Source organism: Electrophorus electricus, chromosome 18 (genome assembly GCF_013358815.1).
Source record: "Electrophorus electricus isolate fEleEle1 chromosome 18, fEleEle1.pri, whole genome shotgun sequence".
NCBI classification, from domain to species: Eukaryota; Metazoa; Chordata; class Actinopteri; order Gymnotiformes; family Gymnotidae; genus Electrophorus; species Electrophorus electricus.
This window is the reverse complement of record NC_049552.1, coordinates 146,194-173,645: the sequence shown is the minus strand read 5'-3', so window position 1 is coordinate 173,645 and position 27,452 is coordinate 146,194. Positions and strand designations below refer to the sequence as shown.

At 41.1% G+C, this 27,452-nt stretch overlaps 1 protein-coding gene across 1 annotated transcript in view; it reads right to left on the bottom strand.

Moving 5' to 3' along the window:
* Positions 1 to 1,331: 1,331 nt before the first annotated feature.
* Positions 1,332 to 27,452, bottom strand: part of gfra2a (GDNF family receptor alpha 2a) — a 50,464-nt gene continuing 24,343 nt past the window's right edge. Inside the window, exons 4-9 of the mRNA XM_027022008.2 lie at positions 24,273 to 24,672; positions 10,327 to 10,436; positions 9,399 to 9,539; positions 8,546 to 8,694; positions 4,506 to 4,556; positions 1,332 to 2,234 (exon numbers count right to left, since the gene is read on the bottom strand). Of these exons, the coding sequence (XP_026877809.2) occupies positions 2,109 to 2,234; positions 4,506 to 4,556; positions 8,546 to 8,694; positions 9,399 to 9,539; positions 10,327 to 10,436; positions 24,273 to 24,672 (977 nt within the window). The 3' untranslated portion in view covers positions 1,332 to 2,108. The remainder of the gene's footprint in view (positions 2,235 to 4,505; positions 4,557 to 8,545; positions 8,695 to 9,398; positions 9,540 to 10,326; positions 10,437 to 24,272; positions 24,673 to 27,452) is intronic.

Genomic DNA, 27,452 nt, shown 5'->3' with positions numbered 1-27,452 from the left:
TTGATGCTTCACACACACACACACACACACACACACACACACACACACACACACACACACACACACACATATATATATATATATATTTTTAGAAAAGAACAATCTTAAATGCTTCAACAAACAGATCAAACATCTGAATGTGAACACACAACTGGGTCTGCAGGTGTCGTGTCTCAATCATCACAGAAGCGGAATTATAACAGCTGCAGTCATCTTCCTTAACTTTATATAATAATTATAATATGTACAATTAAAAAATACATTCACAGACTGAAATAAAACATGTGGGTTGGCCACCAGAAGCAGAAAACACAGGCCAAACCCTGCTGCAGGCTCATCATCAGAAAGTACTTTTTCATCAATGTTTATTTTTTTTAATCTGTCAGAAAAGATTGGTATCGGGGCTGTGGTGGAGGGTGACACTAACACAGAGGGTGGAGGGTGGGGCTGGGGTAGAGAGTGACACTAACACAGTGGGTGGAGGGTGGGGCTGGGGTGGAGAGTGACACTAACAGTGGGTGGAGGGTGGGGCTGGGGTGGAGAGTGACACTAACACAGTGGGTGGAGGGTGGGGCTGGGGTGGAGAGTGACACTAACACAGAGGGTGGAGGGTGGGGCTGGGGTGGAGGGTGACACTAACACAGAGGGTGGAGGGTGGGGCTGGGGTGGAGGGTGACACTAACACAGAGGGTGGAGAATGGGGCTGGGGTGGAGGGTGACACTAACACAGAGGGTGGAGGGTGGGGCTGGGGTGGAGAGTGACACTAACACAGAGGGTGGAGGATGGGGCTGGGGTGGAGGGTGACACTAACACAGAGGGTGGAGGGTGGGGCTGGGGTGGAGAGTGACACTAACACAGAGGGTGGAGGATGGGGCTGGGATGGAGAGTGACACTAAAACAGAGGGTGGAGGGTGGGGCTGGGGTGGAGAGTGACACTAACAAGGGGGTGGAGGGTGGGGCTGGGATGGAGAGTGACACTAAAACAGAGGGTGGAGGGTGGGGCTGGGGTGGAGAGTGACAGTAACACAGTGGGTGGAGGATGGGGCTGGGGTGGAGGGTGACACTAACACAGTGGGTGGAGGGTGGGGCTGGGGTGGAGAGTGACACTAACAAGGGGGTGGAGGGTGGGGCTGGGGTGGAGGGTGACACTAACACAGACGGTGGAGGGTAGGGCTGGGATGGAGAGTAACACTAAAACAGTGGGTGGAAGATGGGGCTGGGGTGGAGGGTGACACTAACACAGTGGGTGGAGGGTGGGGCTGGGGTGGAGAGTGACACTAACAAGGGGGTGGAGGGTGGGGCTGGGGTGGAGAGTGACACTAACACAGAGGGTGGAGGGTGGGGTTGGGGTGGAGAGTGACACTAACACAGTGGGTGGAGGGTGGGGCTGGGGTGGAGAGTGACACTAACACAGTGGATCGCAGGACTGATCAGCAGGTGAAGAAATGTGTGAGTTCCTGTCTCTGGCCAGGAGGGACTGTGAGAAAAGGGTGGGAACAAGTCCGTGTCTACGTAGACGGGTGCAGCCATGATGGTACACCCACCTCATTTCCAACATTTATGCAGGAAACCCAGTCCATGCTTAAAGTTTTGATGACTCCGGGTTTTCAAACAAATATAGCTGATTAATAATCCTACAATATGTGAGATGGCGTTGATTATGTGTGCTGTAAACCCAGCTGCAGTCTATTAGGCTCTTCTGCCGATTACATACTCAGTCTTGCTGACAAATGACAGATCTGTGGAGATCTAAGTAGTTTATTCTTGGAGAGGGTGGAACCAGGGCACCTGGAGTCAGTTCACCACCCTTACGGTCCAGACACCGAGAGAAGAGCATCCAGCCAGCCCCTCCATGTCTGTCTCACCCAACCCATCTGTCTCACCCTCCCCATCTGTCTGTCTCATTCTTGCTCACCGTTAATGCCAGTCCTCTAGCAGTCTCACAGATGACTCAGGATTCCCTCACACTTCATCTTTGTGTCTTTTTTAGTTTGTTTGTTTATACTGGAAAGAAATAAAGCTGCTAAGGGTGGACAGCCAGCCAGTAGTTTTGGTCTCTGAGGATTATGGTGTAGTTTGTGTCCACAGGTGCCAGATCCACGCAGCTTCACACAGTGAGCATGCCCACTGCGGAAACCAGGCTGGACAGCCACAGTCCCTGATGGAGATGAAGATCAGGGCTTCTGTTCCGCATGTTGAAGTCCTTTTCCACAGTCTCAGTTTCCACAAAACCCTTGGAAAATACAAATAAGGATTCATGAGTTGGATCACTTTTTTGAATAATGCTTGTGAGCCATTTTGTAGTTCACGTCATCACGTCAAGTTTTGTGACCTTGAACATACTCACTTACAGAGAGAACCTTAAGATCACATTAAATCCAGAAATAAAAGCATGAAACAACAAACCTTCTGACAAACAAACATGCTTTACTTACACACCCATGTATTTAAAAATCACAAAGCTTCTATAACACACACACTCACGTACATGCTGATCTCACGTGTCCTTCTATCACACACACACACACACACACACACACACACACACACACACACACACACACACACACACACACACACACACGAATACAGATGCATATACATACACACTCAATCTCACACACACACACACACACACACACATCCATGCTTATCTGGTCCTTCTGTACAAATACCAAATTATTTACTAATTTCATGTTTTTAGCTTGTTTTTGGATTCACAGTGATCATTGCATAGTTAGCAAATGTCATTGTTTTACGTAGCTAGATGTTTTAAAACACCACTGCTCTGGTTGCGTCCCTTGGTGGTAGCAGGGGTCAGTTATGTCATGGTTCATTTTACTGATCATCTTTTACTGGATTTTGTGTGTTCATATCAAAACTATACAGGTATTCTGTACAGGTATTCAAGCTGTATTTTTAAGGAGTAATTTTATCATTGAACAACTATAGTGCTCAAAAGTGAGGTTTTGGCTTTCTTAGGAGACTATTAAATAGTTAAATAAATAGTTAATAGTTAAATTAAATAAATAGTGTGCAGAATTATTATGCAACTATATGAAACATTTCCCCATCTTGCTTGTTTATTTTCATATAATTAATATATTTTCAATAATTAAAAAATAAAATAAAAATAAAATAAAGAAAATCATAAAAATATAAACATTTCTGACATTAAATAAATAAATAAATAAATAAATAAATAAAAAATCAGTGACCAATTTAGCCACAATTCTTTTAAATAACAGTCATAAGTCTCCCATTCATGGAGTCTGTCAGTTTTTTAATTTGTTGACCATCAACATTTTGTGCAGCAGCAACCACATCCTCCCAGATACTGTTCAGAGAGCTGTACTGTTTTCCTTCACTGTAAATCCCATTTAAGAAGGACCCACAAGTTCTCGCTCAGGTGAGGAAGGGGCCATGTCATTATTCTTTTAACTTTAAGGCCTTTACTGGCTAGTGATGCAGTGGAGTACTTTGACTCATGCGATGGAATAATATGCAAAAATATCATGGTCTTCTTGATGCAGATTTTTCCTGTATCACTGCTTGAAGAAACTGGCAGAAAGTTTGGGAGTTGATTTTGAGTCCATCTTCAACCAGAAAAGGTCCAACTACCTCATCTTTAATAATACCAGCCCATAGCAGTACCCCACCTCCACCTTTCTGTTGTCTGAGTGCTGCATCCCTCTGAAATACTTTGTACAACTTTTGCCTTTTCAGAGTAAGTTAAATCTCTTTTTTGGCCCATTTTACCTGAGGAAAAGAAGCTGCCTAATAATTCTGCACACCTTGATATAGGTTGTTGATCTCCTTAGGCAACACACTCCCTCATTACACAAGTACACATCAACTGATGCTTAAATCCAATAGGCATTCAAGTTTATACAGCTTGGAGTTGGAGAATATGCATAAAAATGATGATATGGTCAAAATACTCTCTTGCCTAATCATTCTGTACACAGTGCACATTTGAGTCTGTGCATTGGGAAAAGATCACTGTCAAAAATAAATAAATAAATAAAATAAAAATAAACAAAGTAAACTCCAATTCTGCAAAAACTTTTTATCACATCAGCTTTGACTCAGTAACAATTTTAGGCTAAATGTTGACATTATTTTAAGATAAAATAAAAAAATAAAAAAAAATAAAATAAAAATGTACCCATTTTGCAACACTAAAGTCCTGTTTTGCAGCACTATTTCCTGATTATTTGGCCCATCCACCAGTTATATAAGTCAGAATATCCAGTAAAAGAAGGACATACATCACTGATCTAAGTCTTGACATCTTCTTTCTTCACATATACCACCTACACAATCATCTTTACGGTTGATTCAACACGGATGAAATGAGTCTCACATCCTCAGTGGGAGAAGCTGCTTCAGAGCAGATGAAGCGTGTTTCAAAGCGTGTTTCAAAAGCGTTTCAAAGCGTGTTTCAAAAGCGTGTTTCAAAAGCGTATTTTAATTGAGCCCAAATCCCCTTCCTGTGTCTCACCTCCTCTCCACAGATGAAGCCCCTGGACGAGTTGCACTCTTCCACGTTCTCCTGCAGGAAGAGGAACACGAGGATGAACTGTGAGAAGATCAGGATGCAGACAGTGTTCAGCTCCAGAGAGGGTTCAGCTTCCCTCTGGATGTCAGGTGGCCTCATTTAATTTAATTTAATGGCAATTAATGACTTACAAGGAGTGCTATGCTTCATTTGAAAATATGTCATTTAAGACACTTTACATTAGTAGTGTTTACAATGACACATTACATTAACTATACAGTTCAAATTCTCAAAGGACATTTGTAAATCACACGTAAAGAGTAGTACAGGATTAGTGATGATATGTAATGTATGTTACACCAGGCTGTTCTTCCGCATATGAAAACTGAATAGCATGCCTTCAAATTTCAGCTCAACACACTCATTCATGTTTGTGATGCCAGTTGTTTGGAGTCTCATCTAACCCGCTCCGTTCAATTAGATCAGCTCCGTTCAATTAAATCAGTTCCGTTCAATTAGATCAGCTCTGTTCAATTAGATCAGCTCCGTTCAGTTAGATCAGCTCCGTTTAGTTGTGATGACAGAGCCTCTTTAGCCAGTACTTCTGTACATCAGAGCAGGCTCTCTCCCATTGATGACCACACCCCCAACCCGATTTTATGGCCACACCCCCAACCTATTTTGATGACCACACCCCCACACCCCCAACCATCTTTTATGATCACACCCCCACCCTGCTTTGATGACCAGAACATTTTTCTTTAACTCCAATAAGTTCAAGATGTAAAAATGTTACATAATAATAAAAGCACGCTAATAAAAGCACGCTGTCCTAATGTAGTGGTCCTACAGAGTGCCCCCTCCCAGACAAATATGAACTTGCATGTTTTTTTTTTAATAGATTATGTATAATTAGGTGGCAGGTGTGCTCCAAAAATGTATGCACTGCAGTGCAGTGAATCAGCAGTTTCAAATCTTAAATGTGTAAGAGGTAAACATGTAACTTCTGCAGATACAGAGAGACAGACAGATAGAAAGAGAGAAAGTAGCTCACCACACCTCAGCCAACTACCCTCCTTTGTCCTTAATGGATGTTTTCTTGCAGGATGGGTCTTAGACACATGCACACCACAGGAAAAGACTAGGAAAGTTGATCTAGACATTAACTACTTATTTTTTTCATTTTTTAAATGTATTTTTTAAATTGTTATTATTGTGGTGGCTGTTGTCGGCCACAAGAGGATGGGCCTTGAGTCTTGGTTCTTCCCAAGGTGTCTTACTCATGCTCCAGGGAGTTTTTTATCACTGTCACCCCTGGTTTGCTCACTGGGGGTTGGAGCTTGCAAATCTGTTTGTGACAACATCTGTTGTAAAATTGCTATAGAAGTAAATTTTGATTTGATTTGATTTGAAAGAGAGAAAGGAAAATGACTAAAAATCAATTCATTAGCAAGTCCATTGATTTGTGTAAGATGTTTGTTGACATCAGTTATGATCTCTGTTCATCAGTTATGGTCTGCTAACACCTCCCCTCTTCCTTTTCTCTCTGTCTCTTGCATTGTCTTTCTTTCACAAACACACACACACAAACACACACATACAAACACACACGTTTTTGAAGCACATGTCTTCAGACTCCGCAGAAAGCATATCAGCATGGTGTGTCACAACAATTACTGCCTTCACAGTGTGTGAACTGTGGACAGACCAGCATGTCACCAGCCATCTACAGACGTCAGCCATAACAACTCAACACTGCCTGTGAGGAAGTCTGCATGACTTCTGTGGATGAGTCACTTGCATCAGATGACATTCAAAGGTCACTGACTGTCTAATGAAAAACATAAGGTAGGTTTCACTGTGATTTGATCTTCATTAATGCTGTAACAGACCACAGTTAAAAGTAGTGAACTGTATGCTGGAGTCCATGTGTCTTTACTGGGCAAAACTCCACCTCAAACCTGAATCCTTACTGTGATCTGCTGTTCAGAAAAAAACAAGGTGTTGATAGAAACATTTAGTAGAAACTTCACATTCTTAAAACTTTCTCTCAAAGGATCCAGAAGGAAGCTTTTTGTTTAAATCTGAGCAGGACCAGAAGAGACATATGAGTTTTAGTTTTGGAAGAATCAGGGATGTAGTGATGCATGACTGGCAGGCTTTTTGAATAGTGGGAGCATCCAGATGAGAGCGGCTGTGCTGGACTTGCCCCAGGCTGAAGCTCTAATTATAAACTTCCTGCTTGAATAGTTCTTCTGTCCTGTGTACTCTCATTACCATATCTGCTACAAATTAGACATTTCATCTGTAGCCACACACTTCACACACACACACACACACACACACGCACGCACACACACACATGCTGACACACACTGCTCTTGAGGGTTTGTGATGGAAAACATTGACACACACCACACACACATACACACACACACACACACACACACACACATGCATGCTGACACACACTGCTCTTGAGGGATTGTGATGGAACACATTGACTGACACACACACACACACACACACAAATGCACACATACACACACATTCATTGCTGTGCTGCATCGCACTGTTCTCGATTTTTACTCATTTCTCTTTCCGACATTAATTATATGCCCACTGACACTACAGGAGAGACATTTACACTGCAGGAGAGATGTTTACAGGAGGCCTAAGTGTGTGAGCATGTTTATGTTTTGTAAAATACAATGACAATGCACAAATGCCAATTAATTCAGTGTCTTTTAGAGATTCCTAGTGGTCTTGTTTTGTATTCATAGATTGATTAGTCAATAAATTATACAATCATTGCTAATGACATACACTGTGTCAGTAGGCAAATACTGGTATGGCATGTAAATATGTTGTTTGTGTTTCTAATTAAATTCTAGTTCTATGAATAGGATTTAATTAGATTCTACCTTTACCACTAGGAAAGCAATGAGAAAGACTTGAACTGAATCTTCAGAATATTGTAACCATTATTTTAAAATTGTGCACTGAATTGCCTGTGCCTATGTTTTAAATACATGTGATATTTCACATTAATTAAAGGTGCAGTAGTCAAAGTTCATTAAACTAAGTGAAAACATGAACACCAGAATGTTTTTTACTCCATGAATCTGCCTTCCATTACTTACACACTAAACTGTCCAATCAATCACTTATACATTACACTGTCCAATCAATTACTTACACACTACACTGTCCAATCACTTAGACACTAAACTGTCAAATCAATTACTTACATTTACATTCATATTTATGGGATTTACACACTAAACTGTCCAATCAATTATTACATACTAAACTGTTCACCAATTACTTACACACAAAACTGTCCAATCAATTACTTTCACACTAATCTTTTTTGTGATTTACTTACACAAGAAACTGTCCAATTACTTACACACTAAACTGTCTAATCAATCACTTACACACTAAACTGTTCAATCAATTACTTACACATGAAACTGTCCAATTACTTACACACTAAACTGTCTAATCAATCCCTTACATACTAAACTTTTCAATCAATTACTTACACACAAAACTGTTCACCAATTACTTACACACTAACGGTTCAATCACTTACATAATAAACTGTTCGATCAATTACTTACACAATAAATTGTCCAATCAATTACTTACATACTACACTGTTCAAGAAATTAGTTACATCTAAATTGTCCAATCAATTACTTACACACTAAACTGTTCACCAATTACTTACACACTAACTGTTCAATCACTTACATAATAAACTGATCAATCAATTACTTACACATTGAAATGTCTAATCAATTTCAAATCAATTACAATTAATTATGTACACATTGAACTGTATAGGTTTCTTTGATTGCCGATTTAATCTTTATTTCACTTGTGCCTCATTGTTGAATTACACCTTACAGTACAGATATATAATTCAATTCTAATGCTTGCAATGATGCAGATGTAAATTTAAGACTGGGCACAGTCAGATAAGACTGGGCCCCCACACCAAGACTGGCACTGTCAGGGGGAAGGTGGGCACCCACCTCATGTCCTGGTCTGGTGCTGTTTGGGTTGTCAGTGGGCTTGAGCTTGGAGTCTGTTGCAGGGTACACAGAGCGTACAGCAACGGGAGACTCGGTTTTGGGCACAGTAGTGACATCAGTCCCATAACCAAAAGCTTGAATTGCATTTCCTGAGGAAAAACACAAAAAACTTCATGTTTTTAGAACTTTTTAAAGAGGACTTACATGACATAAACATAATAAGAGTAAAATACAGTGTAATATAATTTTCTGCATTTGAATTTCTAGAACTGACTGACTGTTTTCTTATTTATATACTTTATGCACCATTAGTTTTTTATATGCTTTTAATGACTGATAGAATATTGTAATATTTTAAAGATTAAAATGTTTCCCCTACTAGTAAATCCAAATAAAGACAAAAAAGCTTTTAATGCTGATTCAGACATTCTTGGTTTCACCTCCAGTGTTTGTGCCTTACATCTTACATTTCTCTGCACAACACTAGCAGGAATTTTGTCATTCTTCCAAACCCTCTCTGCTCCTCTCTGACTGACTTTCATTTTCTTTTTCCGCCCCCCTTTTTTTGTGCAGTGGTAGCTCAGAGGTTAAGGTACTTGACTATTAATCAGTTCAAGTCCCACCACTGCCAGGTTGCCACTGTTGGGCACCTGAACAAAACCCTTAACCCTCAATTACTCAAGTTGTGTTCAGTCAGAGTTGTAAGTTGCTTTGGATAAAAGTGTCAGCTAAATGTACTTAGACGTGTTGCGTTTCTCAGTATGAGGGTTAGGGTTAGGGTTAGGGTCAGGATCAGGGTTTAGGGTTAGGGTCAGTGTGCGGCCTCCTGACATTGGGTCAGTGGCAAACTTACGGAGGCATGTGTTGTCCCTGAAGTCCCATAGGAACCTCTCACACTCCTCCTCTTGGTTACCACTGTTGCGACAGCTGCACCACGGGGAGACGGTGAAGTCGGTGTGATTGGAGTTCTCATAATTAGGAGTCATGTCGGTGCCTTTTGAATTAAGAGAGAAAAGATCTAGGGTTAGGGTAAAAGATCTAGGGTTAGGGTTAGGGTAAAGGATCTAGGGTAAGGGTAAAAGATCTAGGGTTAGGGTTAGGGTAAAGGATATAGGGTTAGGGTAAAAGATCTGGAGTTAGGGTTAGGGTAAAGTATATAGGGTTAGGGTAAAGGATCTAGGGTTAGGGTTAGGGTAAAGGATCTAGGGTAAGGGTAAAAGATCTAGGGTTAGGGTTAGGGTAAAGGATATAGGGTTAGGGTAAAAGATCTGGAGTTAGGGTTAGGGTAAAGTATATAGGGTTAGGGTAAAGGATCTAGGGTTAGGGTTAGGGTAAAGGATCTAGGGTAAGGGTAAAAGATCTAGGGTTAGGGTTAGGGTAAAGGATATAGGGTTAGGGTAAAAGATCTGGAGTTAGGGTTAGGGTAAAGTATATAGGGTTAGGGTAAAGGATCTAGGGCTAAGGCAAAGGGTCTAGGGTTATGGTAAAAGATCGAGGGTTAGGGTTAGAGTAAAGGATATAGGTTTAGGGTTAGGGTAAAGGGTATAGAGTTTGAGTTAGGGTAAAAGATCTAGGGTTATGGTAAAGGATCTATTCTCTCTAATGTCTAGGCTGGGTTTTGCTGAAAAAAAAAATGGCAGGAAAACGTTGCTGAGTTGTGCATTTTCTCTGGACTACAGTCTACAGATAATCAATAATAATCTAGTCTGTTCATATGAGGAGTATAGATATGTGTTCAGGGGATAACACAAAGGGAATGCTTCTTTCATCCTCCTTCTCACCAATCAGGCCGGTGTAGGCAGTGAGGCAGGACTGATAGTCATCCTTTGGGCAAGTGCTGATGGAGTCCTGGGTCATCTGGCAGTTTGTGTGGAAGTCAGCCAGTCTGGACCTTGTCGTAAAAACACATTAATATGTCAACACATTTTCTTCTACCAAGAAAATATACCACCGTTAGTCTGCTGTAGGGTGAGGAGTGGGGTATCATTTGGGTGTATGTGTGTGTGTGTGTGACAAGAGGCAAGCTTGATAATCCACTATGAACAGACAGGAGTACATACATGTAACATGTCTTTACAGACCACTGGCTTTTCTTAACAACAATTAATCCTCATTCTACTTTCTCTTTCCTCTTTTTACATCTATTTCCTTCTACCTCTCTCGCTCCCTCTCTCCTTCACCATCTTCATCTCTGTTTTGTTGCTGTTTCCCTCTTTCTCATGCTCTCATTTATTCTCTCTCTCTCTTTTCACACACTATCTTTCTCTTTTTCTCGGTCTATCATTCTGTCTCTGCCTGCTCATCTTTAGCAATAGATACATCAATGGTGTCTGCAGAATAGAAATCACAAAGTCAAACTTTCTGTGTCATCTACACACACACAGACACGCACGCACACACACACACACACACACACACATTTTCACATTCTAATTTTGCAGGTGGTCAGCATAACACTGATGGTTGTATGTTTTAAGTTTCAAAGGTTCGAGAATGATCCTGCAAATGTTGATCATGTCATTAAAAAGTGACTGTTTAAGGTTTACTGTTAGGGTTAGGATGAGGATGAGGATTAGGGTTAGGTTAGAGTTAGGGTTAGGTTAGAATTAGGGTTATGGTTAGGTTAGAGTTAGAGTTAAAGTTAGGGTTAGTTTAGGGTTATGGTTAGGATTAGTTTAGGGTTAGGGTTAGAGTTAGGGTTAGAATTAGAGTTAGAGTTAGGGTTAGTTTAGAGTTAAGGTTAGGGTAGAGTTAGGATTAGGGTTAGGATGAGGATTAGGATTAGCGTTAGGGTTCGGGTAGAGTTAGGATTAGGGTTAGAGTTAGGGTAGGGTTAGGATGTGGATTAGACTTGGGTTAGAATTAGGGTTAGGGAAGGGGTAGGGTTAGGGTTAGAGTTAATTTAGCATTAGGGTTAAGGTAGAGTTAGGGTTAGGGTTAGAGTTAGGGTTAGGTTAAAGTTAGGGTTAGGGTTAGAGTTAGGGTAGAGTTAGGATTAGGGTTAGAGTTAGGGTTATGGTTAGGGTTAGGATTAGGGTTAGAGTTAGGGTTATGGTTAGGGTTAGGCAGAGTGTTAGGGTTAGATTTAGGGTTAGGTGAGGATTAGGGTTAAGGTTAGGGTTAGCGTTAGGATTAGGTTTAGAGTTAGGGTTATGGTTAGGTTTACACAGAGTGTTACGATTAGATTTAGGGTTAGGGCTATGTTAGGGTTAGGGTTAGGGTTAGGCAGTGTCAGCTCTCCACTCACAACACCAGTCCAACACTTTCACATTAATATGGATAATGATGATGATGATCATGATGATGACAATGTTTCTAACGAGAGGTCAACTGTCACAAACATTTTTTGTGATATTCTGGCAGAGGAGCAAGTGATGTAGCAGGATGGTTTGGAGTACTAACCCATACTGCTCTCTAGATATTTATCGATTTTTTCCTTGGACTTAACTACATTCTACCTGGAAACCGGTAATTTCCATCAGTCATCGAAAACTACTTTATTGTCACAAACTACATTCAAAGGATTACCAAAAACATATGTAACATTAACATTTAACTTTCTATCATGGCTTCCGCTCTCTTTCAGTGTGCTAAGTGCAACATGTTTAGTTATTCTGGGTTAATGCTGGGTTTACTAAATGTTAGATCCCTAACATCTAAAGTGCTCATGATAAATGAAATCCTAACAGATCATAGATTTAATGTATTTTCCCTAACAGAAACCTGGACCAAGCCAAATGAGTACATAGCTTTAAATGAAGCATGTCCATCTGGCTACAGCTATGTACACTGCCCTCGTCTAACTGGCCGTGGTGGCAGTATTACAGTTATTTATTTTTTTTACACATTAGACATAAACCAGAAAGCTGGTTATGGTTTCGAGTCCTTTAAAATTATTTTAACTAGCATAAATGATGTAGCCAGCGATAAGAAGCCTCTTCCACTAATTGGCATCTACAGGCCACCAGGACCCTACTCAGAATTTATTAACGATCTTGCAGATTTCCTTTCTAATCCAGTCACTCCAGTAGAAAGAGCCATTATTGTTGGTGATATCAATATTCACTTTGATAGTGCCCAAGACCCTCTGAGATTGGCCTTTAGTTCTATATTAGAATCATTTGGTTTCACCCAATGTATAAGAGAATCCACACACTCTGGTGGACATACACTTGACTTAGTACATATGGTGTAGACATAAGGTGTAGAAATAGAGAACGTAGTTATTCTACCCTAGTCGGATGCCATCTCAGACCATTCCCTCACTTAATTTAACTACATATGAGCCACAATATAGTAACCTCACCTCTCTACCATACCAGACACCCGATCATGTCAGCCACTGCACCTAGATTGTGAATCTACCAGACTTATCAATTGCAACTGGGATACCCTCAAACTTGATCAAATAACTGAACTCTTAGAATCAGTATTCCATGCACACTCAATGTTGCTCCACTTAAAAATAAAAAAAATAGGGACAAAAAAATTAGTACCTTGTTATGTCACGTTCACAATTTAAAACAAAACACTCAAAAAATAGAATGTAAAAGGTGCCACACTAAACTTGCAGTTTTCCAGCTTGCATGGAAGGAGAGCCTTCTCAAGCATAGAAAAGCACCCTAATAGAAATTAACAAAAGTATCTAATAATAGATACTTTATAGTACAATTGCACACCTAACTAGGAATAAAAATGACACCAATGCTCAGATTACAACATCACATAGTAGTAATGAGTTCATGAATTTCTTCAGTGAGAAAATTAAGCACATTAGAAATAAGAGCATTAAGAGCATTAACATGGCATAGGGCAGCTACTTAGGGATCAGAAAAACCAAGCCAAAAATTACTCTAGAATCCTTCACACCTATCCAACAGCCAGAACTTACATCTCTGATATCACACTCAAAATTCTCCACTTGCTTACTAGATTCACTGCCCACACACTTTCTTAAGGAAATCCTACCTGAAGTAATTGAACCTTTACTAAATGTAATAAACCCCTCCTTGAACATTCCTACATTCCTAAATCATTCAAATTAGCAGCAATCACACCACATATCAAAAAATCTAACCTCAACCGATGTCAGCTGTTAAAATACAGGCCGATCTCAAACCTTCCATTTATTTCCAAGATCCTAGAAAAAGCTGTAGCTCAGAAGCTAAGATCATACCTGAACCAGAACCAGATACATGAAGTCTTTCAGTCAGAGTTTATGCCTCATCATAATACAGAGACAGCACTGATTAAAGTAGTTAATAACCTGTCATTGGCTTCTGACCAGGGTTATGTCTCTTTGTTTATATTGATTGATCTGAGTGTAGCATTTCACACTACAGAGCACAACATTTCACTAGATAGACTCAAAAATGTTTTTGGGATTAGGGGAATTGCCCTCTACTGGTTTAAATCTTACCTAGCTGGTCACTACCAGTTTGTTAATATAAATGGAGACTTCTCAGCAAACACCAAAGTTAGCTATGGTGTTCCACAAGGATCTGTTCTAGGGCCTTTGCTTTTTTCTTTATATATGCTACCTCTAGGTGATATATATATATATATATATATATACATAAACACTTTGCTAGTTTCCTCTGCTACACTGATGATACTCAGCTATATGTCTCAGCCAAACCAGAGCACATATATCATGCCTGTGGTTCCTTCTGGCTCTTTCCTTTTAGCTGTGCTTCCATAACTAGATCTGCCAGAGTCAATCACTGCACATTATAGTTCCCAAATTTACACACCCACATGCCTAATCTAGTCTCTCTCAAAGGGGGCCCCCCCTTTGAGTCTTGGTTCCTCTCAAGGTTTCTTCCTCCTGCTCTAGGGACTTTTTCCTTGCCACTGTCGCCTTTGGCTTGCTCACTGGGTACCTGGACTTGGACACGTGTAAAGATGCTTTGTCATAACATCTGTTGTAAAAAGTGCTATATAAATAAAATTTGTTTTTTATTACATTTTTTTATTATGGTAGCAGGATGGTTTATTATGGGAGGAGGGTGGTTTATTATGGTAGGAAGATGGTTTATTATGGTATCAGGATGGTTTATTATGGTAACAGGATGGTGATTATTAAAATAAACCAGACAACAAAGAAACCAAATTCAGAAAATATGACACAGGCTACGACCAGCATGGCTGGAGACGTGATGAGGCTTTAGCATCTGAAGAAGGATAATGCGAAACGCTGAGCACAGCGACCTGGAGGGTGAAATAAGATGAGTGAATAAGGGGAAGGTGTGACTGATTAGAGATCAGTACTCTGATACTTGGGAATGAGAAGGTAATTGTGATGTGTGCCATGATCAGGGAATGTGATTGTATTGTGTGTGGGAGTTGCCTTGGCTGGGTGCTGACTGGGGCAAGTTACTTTTGGGATTAGGTAGACCGAGTAGCCTGGATTATGTGTGACTGGTCTGAGTGTCCTTCCCTGGTTGTTAGCACACATAGGAAAACTCCTTAACTCCTGTCCTGGCCTGAGATTAACACAAGCACCCTGAGATCATTGTGAAGTGGTAAAGCAGCATAGCTTTGATCTGTTTCTCTAACAATCAAAAAGAATAATGTTTTAGAATGAAAGATTAGTCATTTCAACACTGAGCCATGATTTCATTGCTGGTTTGCCCTGTATTGCTCTGGTTGATTCCGGTGTTTTTTTTTTTATTTTGGACTTTCTTCTGGATCAGTCTTTTTACTATCTGATATTCTCCATGAAACAAAGATCTATTGCATCCTATACTTCCCAAGTTTTATTATTCTATACTACACTTTATTACTATGTATTACACTTTACTATGTTTTATTCTTCCTTATTGCTTTTGATTTTGATCTATTAATCTTTATTATGATTTAGTACACTTTATTAGTCTTTATTATGCTTTATTACTTTTTATTAGTCTCTATTTTCACTCTTCAATATTGTCAGGAAACAGGATCTTGGTAAATTCAATCAGACACATTTATTTATTTGCAGATATTTATTTGTAGACTTCAACTCAAACAAATTGTTACATACTGTCATTTTTTAAAATGGCCATTTCCCTGATTAAGCTTCACTCCTGTTTAACCCTAACCCTAACCCTAACCTACTCCTGCTAATAGGGCAAGACAAGGAGTCAGGCTGTCACTGTTATCACCGCTAACACTGTTATCACTGCTATCACTGTTATGACCGCTATCACTGCTAACACTACTAATCACGGCTAACACTACTATCACCGCTAACACTACTATCACCGCTAACACTACTATCACCGCTAACACTGCTATCACTGCTAACACTACTATCACCGCTAACACTACTATCACTGCTAACACTACTATCACCGCTAACACTGCTATCACTGCTAACACTACTATCACTGCTAACACTGCTATCACCGCTAACACTACTATCACCGCTAACACTGCTATCACCGCTAACACTACTATCACCGCTAACACTACTATCACCGCTAACACTGTTATCACTGCTAACACTACTATCACTGCTAACACTACTATCACCGCTAACACTACTATCACTGCTAACACTACTATCACCGCTAACACTGTTATCACTGCTAACACTACTATCACTGCTAACACTACTATCACCGCTAACACTACTATCACTACTATCACTGCTGTGTGCTAACACTACTATCACCGCTGTTGCTGCTATCCCTGCTAATACTACTACCTTTGCTAGTCTGGCGCTCAATGACATTATTGAGCTCACCTCATTCATCTCTTGTTATGCTGAGGCCACACCTCCTGTGATGGGACACCCTGCCTTTCCTGTAAGGCACTGCTGACATGATTACAGCAGTTTCTAGTTGTCGGAAACCTAATCAGTGTGAGTTTGTGTTTTCTGGTCTTGCAGACAGGAGCAGAGGTAACATATCTCCTCTCATGTGTCCAGCAGTGTGTGGTGAGAAGCATGCAGTGTGTCTGAACTCTAATCACCTCAGTGCCTCAGGTAATGAGGCAGAACTGTCTTATTTGTGTAGGTGCCCTCACGTAATTCTGAGTATGAGGTGCTGAGTTCTCCGTTGGCTTTATCGTGCAGCTGATTGCTTTGAATGGCCTGCTGAGGTCCTTTCATTGTTTTCCTCATGCACCTCAGACAACATTCATGCGTGAACAATACAACAGTTGGGCAGGTCGATTTTTGTTTTAAATTGTTCCGGCCTGCATATGAGATCTGTTTTTTCACTTTGTGGGTACATTATGAGTACAGAACGGTCCACATCCAATATTTGCATTTTCATGTTCAGAGAGAAAGATGGAAAAAGAGAAAAACAGAAAAAGACTCTTTTCTGCCAAGGACATTGGAACTGCTGTAATTACTATTCACCTGGAGTTGCGGGAAGGTCAGTGAGTGTTTGGGTTGGAAGTTCACTGGGCTGGAGATAAAGCACATTTTTGTCTCCCCAGGACACTGCCATTATACCTGAACGGACTGCTCACGGCTCAAATTACAGCCTGTCGGCCTCCCACCAGCTAGCTGTTCTCAAAAGACCCCACAGTGGGCACCACTGAGAGTTCCTTCGTTTTCTAAAAAAAAAAATTAAAAAAATCTGATGCTTAAAATACTATCATTTGGCCAGCATGTGCAGTTTGGAGTGGCTGTCCAATTCTCTCAGGCCGTAATGGGATATTAATGGCTCTCCATTACACAGCCAGGAACATGGCTGGAATGAAACATATATGACCAGTTTGCCCTTTGATCACAGGGCCTCAGGGACAGATACAAGACAAACAGGACAGACAGCATCTCTACCTGACACGGCAGTGCTTTTCTGTGGGTTATTTTCCTAACTGTAGTTTTAGATTTGTGCGGTTTTGCTTTTCAACCAGTGAAGTCTCTTCTACTCTTTGCACATCTTACTTTGTATATCAGCAAAGTCTTTCTGCTAAAAACCCTGCAGGCTGCAAGCACACAGCTGCAAAGGAGGGAAAGGCACCTCTCCAAAAGAGTCCCTCCTACCAGGAATGCAGTTAACCCTAACTCTGCCAGGAATGCAGTTAACCCTAACTCTGCCAGGAATGCAGTTAACCCTAACTCTGCCAAGAGTGCAGTTAACCCTAACTCTGCCAGGAATGCAGTTAACCCTAACTCTGCCAAGAGTGCAGTTAACCCTAACTCTGCCAAGAGTGCAGTTAACCCTAACTCTGCCAAGAGTGCAGATAACCCAAAGCTTGCCAGGAGTGCAATTAACCCTAACCTTGCCATGAGAGCAGTTAACCCTAACCCTGCCACAGGAGCTGGGGAAGATGCGCGCATGTGTGTGTGTGTGTGTGAGGGGCAAAATGCATGTTATTTGAGAAACTAAGCTAATTAAATTAAATGACTTCATACATAATGGTTTTAAGACCAGGGTTTATATGTGTGAGTACATCAGGTTTACCAAAGGCTGACTGCCACTGTCATGAAATCTAAGTATCTCTGACTGTTCTAACTTGAATATTTTTTGTCAGTCAGTTTAAAATTTGTTCTATAAAGCATGTCAATAAATAAACTTGACTTTCTTTTCTTTCTGGAAAAGCAGAAATAGAGATGTAACCCAGTTAACATCCCTAAGTAACACATACTGTAACACAGACATAGCAGTTAGCTGGAGAATCTCTGGCCTTTCTGTCTGTTTTTTTTGGGAGACAGAGTCATGATGAAACAGCACTACTACAACTGCTTTTCTGTCCTTTAGCATCCAGACAGTGTTTCCTTCTGGAGTACAAGGCGCATCCATCAGTAATTTCCTGGTAGGCCTCAGAACACATGGTACGACCTGGATGGTGTGACCTGTGTCAGAACACATGGTACGACCTGGGTGGTGTGGCCTGTGTCAGAACGCATGGTACGACCTGGGTGGTGTAGCATATGTCAGAACACATGGTACGGTACGACCTGGGTGGTGTGGCCTGTGTCAGAACGCATGGTACGACCTGGGTGGTATGGCCTGTGTCAGAACACATGGTACGGCCTGGGTGGTGTGGCATATGTCAGAACACATGGTACGGTACGGCCTGGGTGGTGTGTTTCTTAAGTGCAGATCTGCTCACCAAACACACACAATGTTCTGAATGCTTTTCACCTTGATTACTGGACTAATATTTCATTATATCCTCCTTTTAATAACAATACTCTGGCAAAATGGAATTCATTACCACTTAATATCAGGTATTGTTCTAAAATGTGCCCTGTTCTAAAATGTGCCCTCTTCAGTTCTCTCACTCCAAACGGCACATATATTCGTAGTTAGAAAACACGTTAACTGGGTTATGACCATAACCCTAAATGTACCTCTAAGGTTATTCTCCTCTATGGATATATTCTTCTAAAATTATATTCCTCTAAGATTATACCACTCTAAGATTATATTCCTCTAAGATTATACTGCTCTAATGTACTCTTCTGTTATAACCTAGCATGAGCCTACCTAACTCCCCAAGTCAAATCTCTACAATGTAGACCTCATTGATTTAGACATATAACAGAGATAAAACTTTAGATCAGTGCATCTGAAAATTCCTGCACTCAGCCATGTAAACAATCCTAAAGCCATGATTTCAGTTCTGTATTTTATGCTCTTCGTGGGCTGCTCAGTTCTCTTTGCTGTTACACTATGCAAGTTTGTGACAATATGCAGGTCCTCTATAGTAATAACAACAAACGCATGCACATTCTGTCCTCTCCCATATATGCACTGACAATGCTCTGTCTTTGTAAAGAAAAATCCTTCTCCAGTACTCACTGAAGCTAGCACTGAGATCTCCGCTGTGTAATAAAAATGTCACTGCGGGATAAAATTTCCTGCTGGCTAATTCAGGGATGTTTATTTGGGTCACTTCTCACCTTTGGTCATCTCATCACACACAGATGAGAAACCTCATTAGATGCTGGTGTGGTAATAGTTCCTGATACATACATGGATATCTGATCCCAGACCAGATGCTCGTTTGGTAATAGTTTCTCATACATACATAAAAAGCTGATCCTAGATCAGACGCTGGTGTGGTATGTCCACATGTGCTATAACAGCTGCAGCCTGATGGCAACCCTGCCAGGAAATAACCTTTATCTTCACATCACCATACCTGAGATTATCTTAATATCACCATACCTCAGATTATCTTCACCTCACCACACCTGAGATTACCTTCACCTCACCAAACCTGAGTTTATGTTCACCTCACCATACCTGAGATTATCTTCACCTCACTATACCTGAGATTATTTTAATCTCACCACACCTGAGTTTATCTTCATCTCACTATACCTGATATTATCTTCACCTCACCATACCTGAGATTATATTAATCTCACAACACGTGAGTTTAGCTTCATCTCACCATACCTGAGATTATCTTCACCTCACTGTACCTGAGATTATCTTCACCTCACCAAACCTGAGATTATTTTAATCTCATCACACCTGAGTTTAACTTCATCTCACACTGAGCAGTGCATGGATCCAAAATACCAAAATAGAGAGTTCAGAGTATACTGAGTCTATACTCAGTTCTAGACTACAACACTCCCATCTTCCTCAGAAAAATAAATAAAAAGACAATAAATTTATGAACCTCATAGGTGTATGCTTACCTGCCATGTAATTAGTAACACCTGTCACAGCCACGAAATTAGTAACACCTCTCACCAGCCATGTAATTAGTAACACCTGTCATAGCAACATAATTAGTAACACCTTACAGACACAAGTGTGCATGCCAAGAGACTGTAACTGACCTTATCTGACTTCTACTCTGTTAGCCATTAATTAGTAAGAATCATGTTCTGCTATTCTTACCACAGCATTAACAATGGCGTGGTAGTGGCATAGTGAACACAGCATTAACACTGGCGTGGTAGTGACATGGTGAACACAGCATTAACACTGGCATGGTAGTGGCATAGTGAACACAGCATTAACACTGGCGTGGTAGTGACATGGTGAACACAGCATTAACACTGGCGTGGTAGTGGCATGGTGAACACAGCATTAACACTGGCGTGGAGGTGTCATGGTGTGGGTGTTGTCATGCTGGCAGGCTTTTGATCAACAGGTGCATGAGGTCATTTTCTGACATCTTACATCCATCAGTCCCTGAAGAAGGAGGTTTACTACAGGTCAGCCAGGGCTGCAGTCAGCAACATCATAAGGGCCACAGGTAGATCAGCTCAGCACAAAGAATCAAAGATTCACACTGAGACATTTAGCCTACTTTTGGTTTTTATGTAGACTGCTATTTAATGAACTCAATCTTATTTGGCATTAGAAGATTACAGCATGGCACACAGTCATTTAGCTTTGGAAAATAATCTGTACCTAGCACATGGGTGCTTGTGGACAATGTGCGTCACTCAAATAGATTTGTGACTATAAACTGGATCCTTTCTTCCTTTGTTTCTGTATTTCTTTCATTTTTAAGGATATAACATGTAGAACTTGCAGACCAAAGTGAAGTACCATTGCACATTGGAGGTGATGGTTATGGTTGGTGTTAGACACAAGCTTCAGCTTACACAACTTTTTAATGTCATAAGGCTTCTGTTGATGGTCACACAACCCCTAAAACTAACAATAAAGAACTGGTTGATCTGGTTGGCCTGCAAGGGACATTTTTCAAAAGCAAAATACCCTCTGTATGAAGCAGAGAGCTCTGAACCGAGAGTGACAGGGCTGAGTTTTTTCCAATCACTGCAGTAATAACAAACTGGATGAGGTCAGCCATCATAATCACTGCGCTGGGGTCTCACAGGGCTGGTTCACTGATATGATCAATGTAGAGATAATCTCAAAAGACAGACCAGACCATGACATCTGGAATTTATTATCCATTTCAAATTCCATGACACGAGGGCAGAGTAAGTTGCTAGGTGTTTGTGAACTTTCTGTATCACATAAAAAAAATAAAACAAATAAGAACAACAACAAACAACAATAATAGTAGTAATAATAATAATAATAATAATAATAATAATTATTATATATATATATATATATATATATATATATATATATATATATATATATAATCCTGGAAAAGATATATTGCAGCTGCTGAGAAGTCACTCCCACAGCTGTTGTTTGTTCAGTATGTTCATAAATCTTTACAACTGCTTTGTTTTTGTAATATTAAAATGTTACACTAATGATAACTGCACACGGACTTTGCTTTGCAATAGATAATTATGTGACAGATGAATTCTTCCAGAGCTTAATAATTAAATTTAAAATGGATGTAGATAATTATATATGAAATATCTAGTTTTTTTATGTCTGCTTATACAATATTTTACTGGTCAAAAAAGATGCAAGCTCAGAAATGTATTGCACTGAATAAATATCAGATTATTAAATTGTTTGAACAAACATTTGGCCAAATTATATAACCATTAGTTCACAGTTCATGACAGCAGTGCTAACACTGAATAGTTATAATCTCCCCAGTGTCCAGTAATCTCCCCGGTGTAAATCCAATAATCTCCCCAGTGTCTCCCAATCTCCCACCCCAACACTAGGGTCATGGGTAACCTCTTGCCCCAACCTTGGGGTCATGGGTCACCCCCTACCCTAACACTAGAGTGAAAAATTTGACTATACATGCGTAGCCACAAACACACACACACACACACACACACACACACACACACACACACAAAATATGCACACACACACACACACACACCATTCCTAACCCTCTCGTCACTGAGACCATCAGGACAATACAGAAATTTCTGTCTCATGACACTCTCTCTGTTTTTGTCAATTAGTATCAGTCCATTATTGGCATGATAATCGCATGATAATAATGTAAGTACACATATGTCAGAGCATAGTGAAGAAATGTTTTACACTGCAGAACAATTTACTCAAGAAAAATAATCACAATAACAATACCTTTCTGTTTCTCTGTCTTTTCCACCACACATACACTTGTATACACAATACTGAAAATGAGGTTCATAGAGAATAGTGTATCATATCAAAATCAAATATTAGACGCTTTCGAAATAACAGAAATCCAAATCAAATGTATTTGCCACTGGCCTTAAAAGGAACGTAAATCCTGCATTAATGCATTAAAGTGTTCTCTTATCTCCTCTGATTAAACCGCCCCAGTAGCTGGCCAGCGCCCCCTGACTTGTCACCCTCGTTAAATGCTTTGTTGCTTTGACCAAATCCAAGTACAATCTTTCTTTCATAAATGCCTAAATGATTTTCTTATCTTGTGTTTGCACTCCATGCTGGTTTAATTAGATTATTTCTCCTCATAAAGGCAACAAGTATCATATCAGTGTTAAACAGACAGATCCTTATGCAGACAGTGACACTCAGAGCCAGAACTGCCTGCATGTGTCACAGAATCCTAATTCACTGCTTGCAATCTAAACTAGGGTTAGATTACACTATGCACCACTGTATCTATCAGTAATAATCCCCATCCCATAAAGACCCCTCTACACCACTGTATCCATCAGTAATAATCCCCACCCCATAAAGACCCCTCTACACCACTGTATCCATCAGTAATAATCCCCACCCCATAAAGACCCCTCTACAACACTGTATCCATCAGTAATAATCCCCACCCCATAAAGACCCCTCTACACCACTGTATCCATCAGTAATAATCCCCACCCCATAAAGACCTCTCTACACCACTGTATCCATCAGTAATAATCCCCACCCCATAAAGACCCCTCTACACCACTGTATTTATCAGTAATAATCCCGACCACATAAAGACCCCTCCACACCACTGTATCTATCAGTAATAATCCCCACCCCATAAAGACCCCTCTACACCACTGTATTTATCAGTAATAATCCCGACCACATAAAGACCCCTCCACACCACTGTATCTATCAGTAATAATCCATTAGTATTCTGTTGTAGTAAAAGGCAAGAGTGATGGACATATGAGGTCCCTCCTTCCTATGGACATCAGTCTGAAGTTGTCCAGAGGAACCTCATTTACATACCTGCACTACAACAAAAGGAAGACGTCAGCACAAACCATGGAAGTCCTGCAGGCTGAGATGTAGTGATGGCAAAGCTGCTCTTTCTTCCCAGGCCTGATTCATTAGCTGCTGCTAACACAGCTGCACATGAAGCACCTATTCACAGGAAGGCATGCAGGCTTTAACAACCTGGGTGGCAGGTAAATCACAGTGCAGGCCAGTGAAAGTGATGCACTAATGTACAGTTCAGCCTCATTGAACACTGTTCTGTCCTGTTAAGCAGCCAGTCTCTGCTGCTACTAATGCAAGACTCCTCACACACTCACCAATTACTCGCCTGGCCAGACTCATGAGCACCGCAGTGCCGACAGGTGGAGGAGGTCTTACTTACAGAAACATTTACACTCAACTATCTCTCTCATTCACATGCACTCAATCACACCCACCCACACACACACACACACACACACACACACACACACTTTTACACTCATCTGTCTGTCATACATGTAGCACACACATACACATCCCAGCCTTATTGCTGTATGTCTGTTACATTATTTCTTTCTCTCCATCTCTGTGTGTATGTTCATTTGTATGTTTACATGTACACTGAGTTCTGTCTGACTCTCTCTGTGTTTACCTGACTAGGGGGTCCTGTCTGTCTGTCTGTCTTTGTGTTTACCTGCCAAGGGGGTCCTGTCTGTCTGTCTCTCTCTGTGTTTACCTGACTAAGGGGTCCTGTCTGTCTGTCCGTCTGTGTTTACCTGCAAAGGGGGTCCTGACGGCAGATTTGGCGAAGTTGTAAGCAGTTGGGTTTCACCTTGTCCTCATAGGCGCAGCGCGGTACAATGGTCTGCCTTCTCCGCTCGGCACAGGCCTGGTCCCTGCAGGAGCAGAACAGCAGGCCGTAGGTGTACTGGGACTCCACGCGTTCCAGGAACTGTCGCAGGGCCTTGTGGCAGCGTTTTCGGCTGCAGCTCTCCAGTAGCTGGGAGCTCTGCTGGACCTGGGCTTGGCTCCGTGTGCACGTGGTAATGTAATTGGAGCGCTGCCTCTTGCAGTTGTCATTCAGATTGCAGGCCTTAGTGGCATCCAGACATGGGTTGCAGGTACGACTGGGGTCCAGGCAGTGAGGCTGACTCTTACCTGATCCAGCATGCATACCTGCACAGGAGAGAAAGACAGATACAGAGACAGAGAGAGAGGGGGATGAGAGAGAGAGAAAAAGAGAGAGAGAGTCAGAGAAATAAAGAGACAAACACAGAGAGAAACAGAGAGAGAATTGCATTAAGAAGAAGGTTTATTATGGCAATGCCATTCTACATGAATTAAAACCAGCACAGAACAAAATTACTATACAGTGAAGCTGCTCTACACTTCTACATTGTTCTACACTGCTACCCTACACTGTTTCACACTGCTGTTCTACACTCCTACACTGTTCTACACTGCTGCTCTACTCTTCTACACTGTTCCACATTGCTGCTCTACACTGTTCCACACTGCTGATCTACACTGTTCTACACTGCTGCTCTACACTCCCATACTGTTCTACTCTGCTGCTCTACACTGCTGCTCTACACTTCTACACTGTTCTACACTGCTGCTCAACACTTCTACACTGTTCCACATTGCTGCTCTACACTGTTCCACACTGCTGACCTACATTGTTCCACATTGCTGCTCTACACTCCCACACTGTTCTACTCTTCTGTTCTACACTGCTGCTTTACATTTCTACACTGTTCTACATTGCTGCTCAACACTTCTACACTGTTCCACACTGCTGCTCTACACTGTTCTACACTGCTGCTCTACACTCCTACATTGTTACATACTGCTGCTCTACACTGTTCTACACTGCTGCTCTACAATCCTACATGGTTCTACACTGCTGCTCTACACTTCTACACTGTTACATACTGCTGCGCTACACATCTATACTGTTCTACACTGATTCTCTACACTCCTACACTATTCCACACTGCTGCTCTACACTGTTCCACACTGCTGCACTACACTGCACTACAATACTTCTTTACACAGCCTACATTTTTGAGGATTCAAATCAAAGTCTCCACGAGTCTGGTCACTGAAATAACAATGCCGCTGTCTGAGTGTTTAGGCCGGTCCTCCCATCTGTGGTAATGAATGAACCAGCAGTGGGCTGGAAGACTATAGCGCTTTCACACAGTCAGCAGCTGCAGAAGTGAAGCAGCATCTGGAGGAAGTTTGTGAAGGTCAGCAGAACACTACAGAATACAGAGGAAGTGAGAGAGGAGAGAGAGAGAGAGAGAGAGAGAGAGAGAAAGAGAGAAAGAGAGAGAAGAGGGGGAGACTCTAATAAACCCTTCTGGGTGTTGTCTTAACTCTGAGCAGATGGCTTCTCAGACCCCTGTGGAGGGAGTTTCTCCCCTTACAGCTTAATAATTACTACTGAATAAAAGGCTGTTTATGCTAAATCAATGGAAAAATAATGTGTAAATAAATTCTGTTACAAGGAGAGGTGATAGAATACTTTGTACATAGGGCAGAGGATTTTCCCACCTGGCTTCACCTACCTGGCCTCACCTACCTGGTCTGACCTACCTAGTCTCATGGGATATACATACCTATGAGCACTTATTTTTGCAGAAACACAAATACCGTCAGCTATGTTTTCTGCACTTTTGAGGACCAATGGTTCACTGTGGAAACTAAAGAGAAGCTCAGTTTAGACTTTCATTTTGCCACCAAAGTGGCTGCTATCGGGGCTCCGTGTGGTCTAAGCGCTCGCCGTGACTTGGGTTGATCGCCGGTTCAATCCCCTGAGGCTCCCACCCCCGCCTTCCTGAATTAGTCATCTAGCTGGAGACGACTAAGACTGGGAGAAAACTGCAGTAAGAGCTTCACAAAAAGAAACTGACTGTGGCTGACATAATAATGTTTTGTTTTTTTAAAGCTATATTGTCTTAAAGATGTTAATGATCAGTGTTATTTTAATGATAAAATGTTGAGTAATTTGGAGCATCCCATGATGCCTGTCAGTTCATAAGTGGACAAAGCAGTTAGTTAATGGCACCTCTAACATAGCATCAGTTTGCTAATGGCACCTCTAACATAGCATCAATTAACTAATGGCACCTCTAACATAGCATCAGTTAGCCAATGGCACCTCTAACATAGCATCAGTTAGCTAATGGCACCTCTAACATAGCATCAGTTAGCTAATGGCACCTGTAACATGGCACCTCAGTTAGCTAGCTATGTACAGATATGCAGCCTCTCCCGCCCTACAATTTCTCCAACTAAAAGATTTATGTGTAATCATCAAGTACATTATCTGCTTTATCCACCAAACTATATAAACAACTACATTTATTCATTAAAATGAATAATTGACACCTTCTGACAATTGACACCTTCAAGATGATGTACCTTTAAAAGAATAATGGAAAAATGATTATATTTACCATAAGATCAACTACTGACCATTTAAACCCACATACCACCATAATTATAGGCCAGTTAGTGGCATGAAAGTCTGAACTGAGCTTCTCTTTAGCGCCCCAGTGAACCTTTACAAAACAGCCAACATAGCTGTCAGGTTCTGGGCATGAACAGAGATGGAGTTGAATGCAGTATAGCGGATGCAGTTTAATAGAGAACAAGGGTAGTCCAAAAACATAGTCCACATACATACAAAGGTTGTAATCCACAGAGCAATCCACAAGGCAAACAAAACAGACAGGGAACAAGCAACGAGGGAAATCCAAAGACAGACAGAATTCTGATAAACCAGGAGAAACACACAACGACAACCAATGGCTCAGTAACGTAAGACAGGTTGACTTTGCAAAGATTGACTGAAACATGTAGGGCTTATATAGTAGGACAGATCAGGAGTATCAAGACACAGGTGAACATAATCAAAGGTGGAGATACAAACAAACAGGGTGAAACTG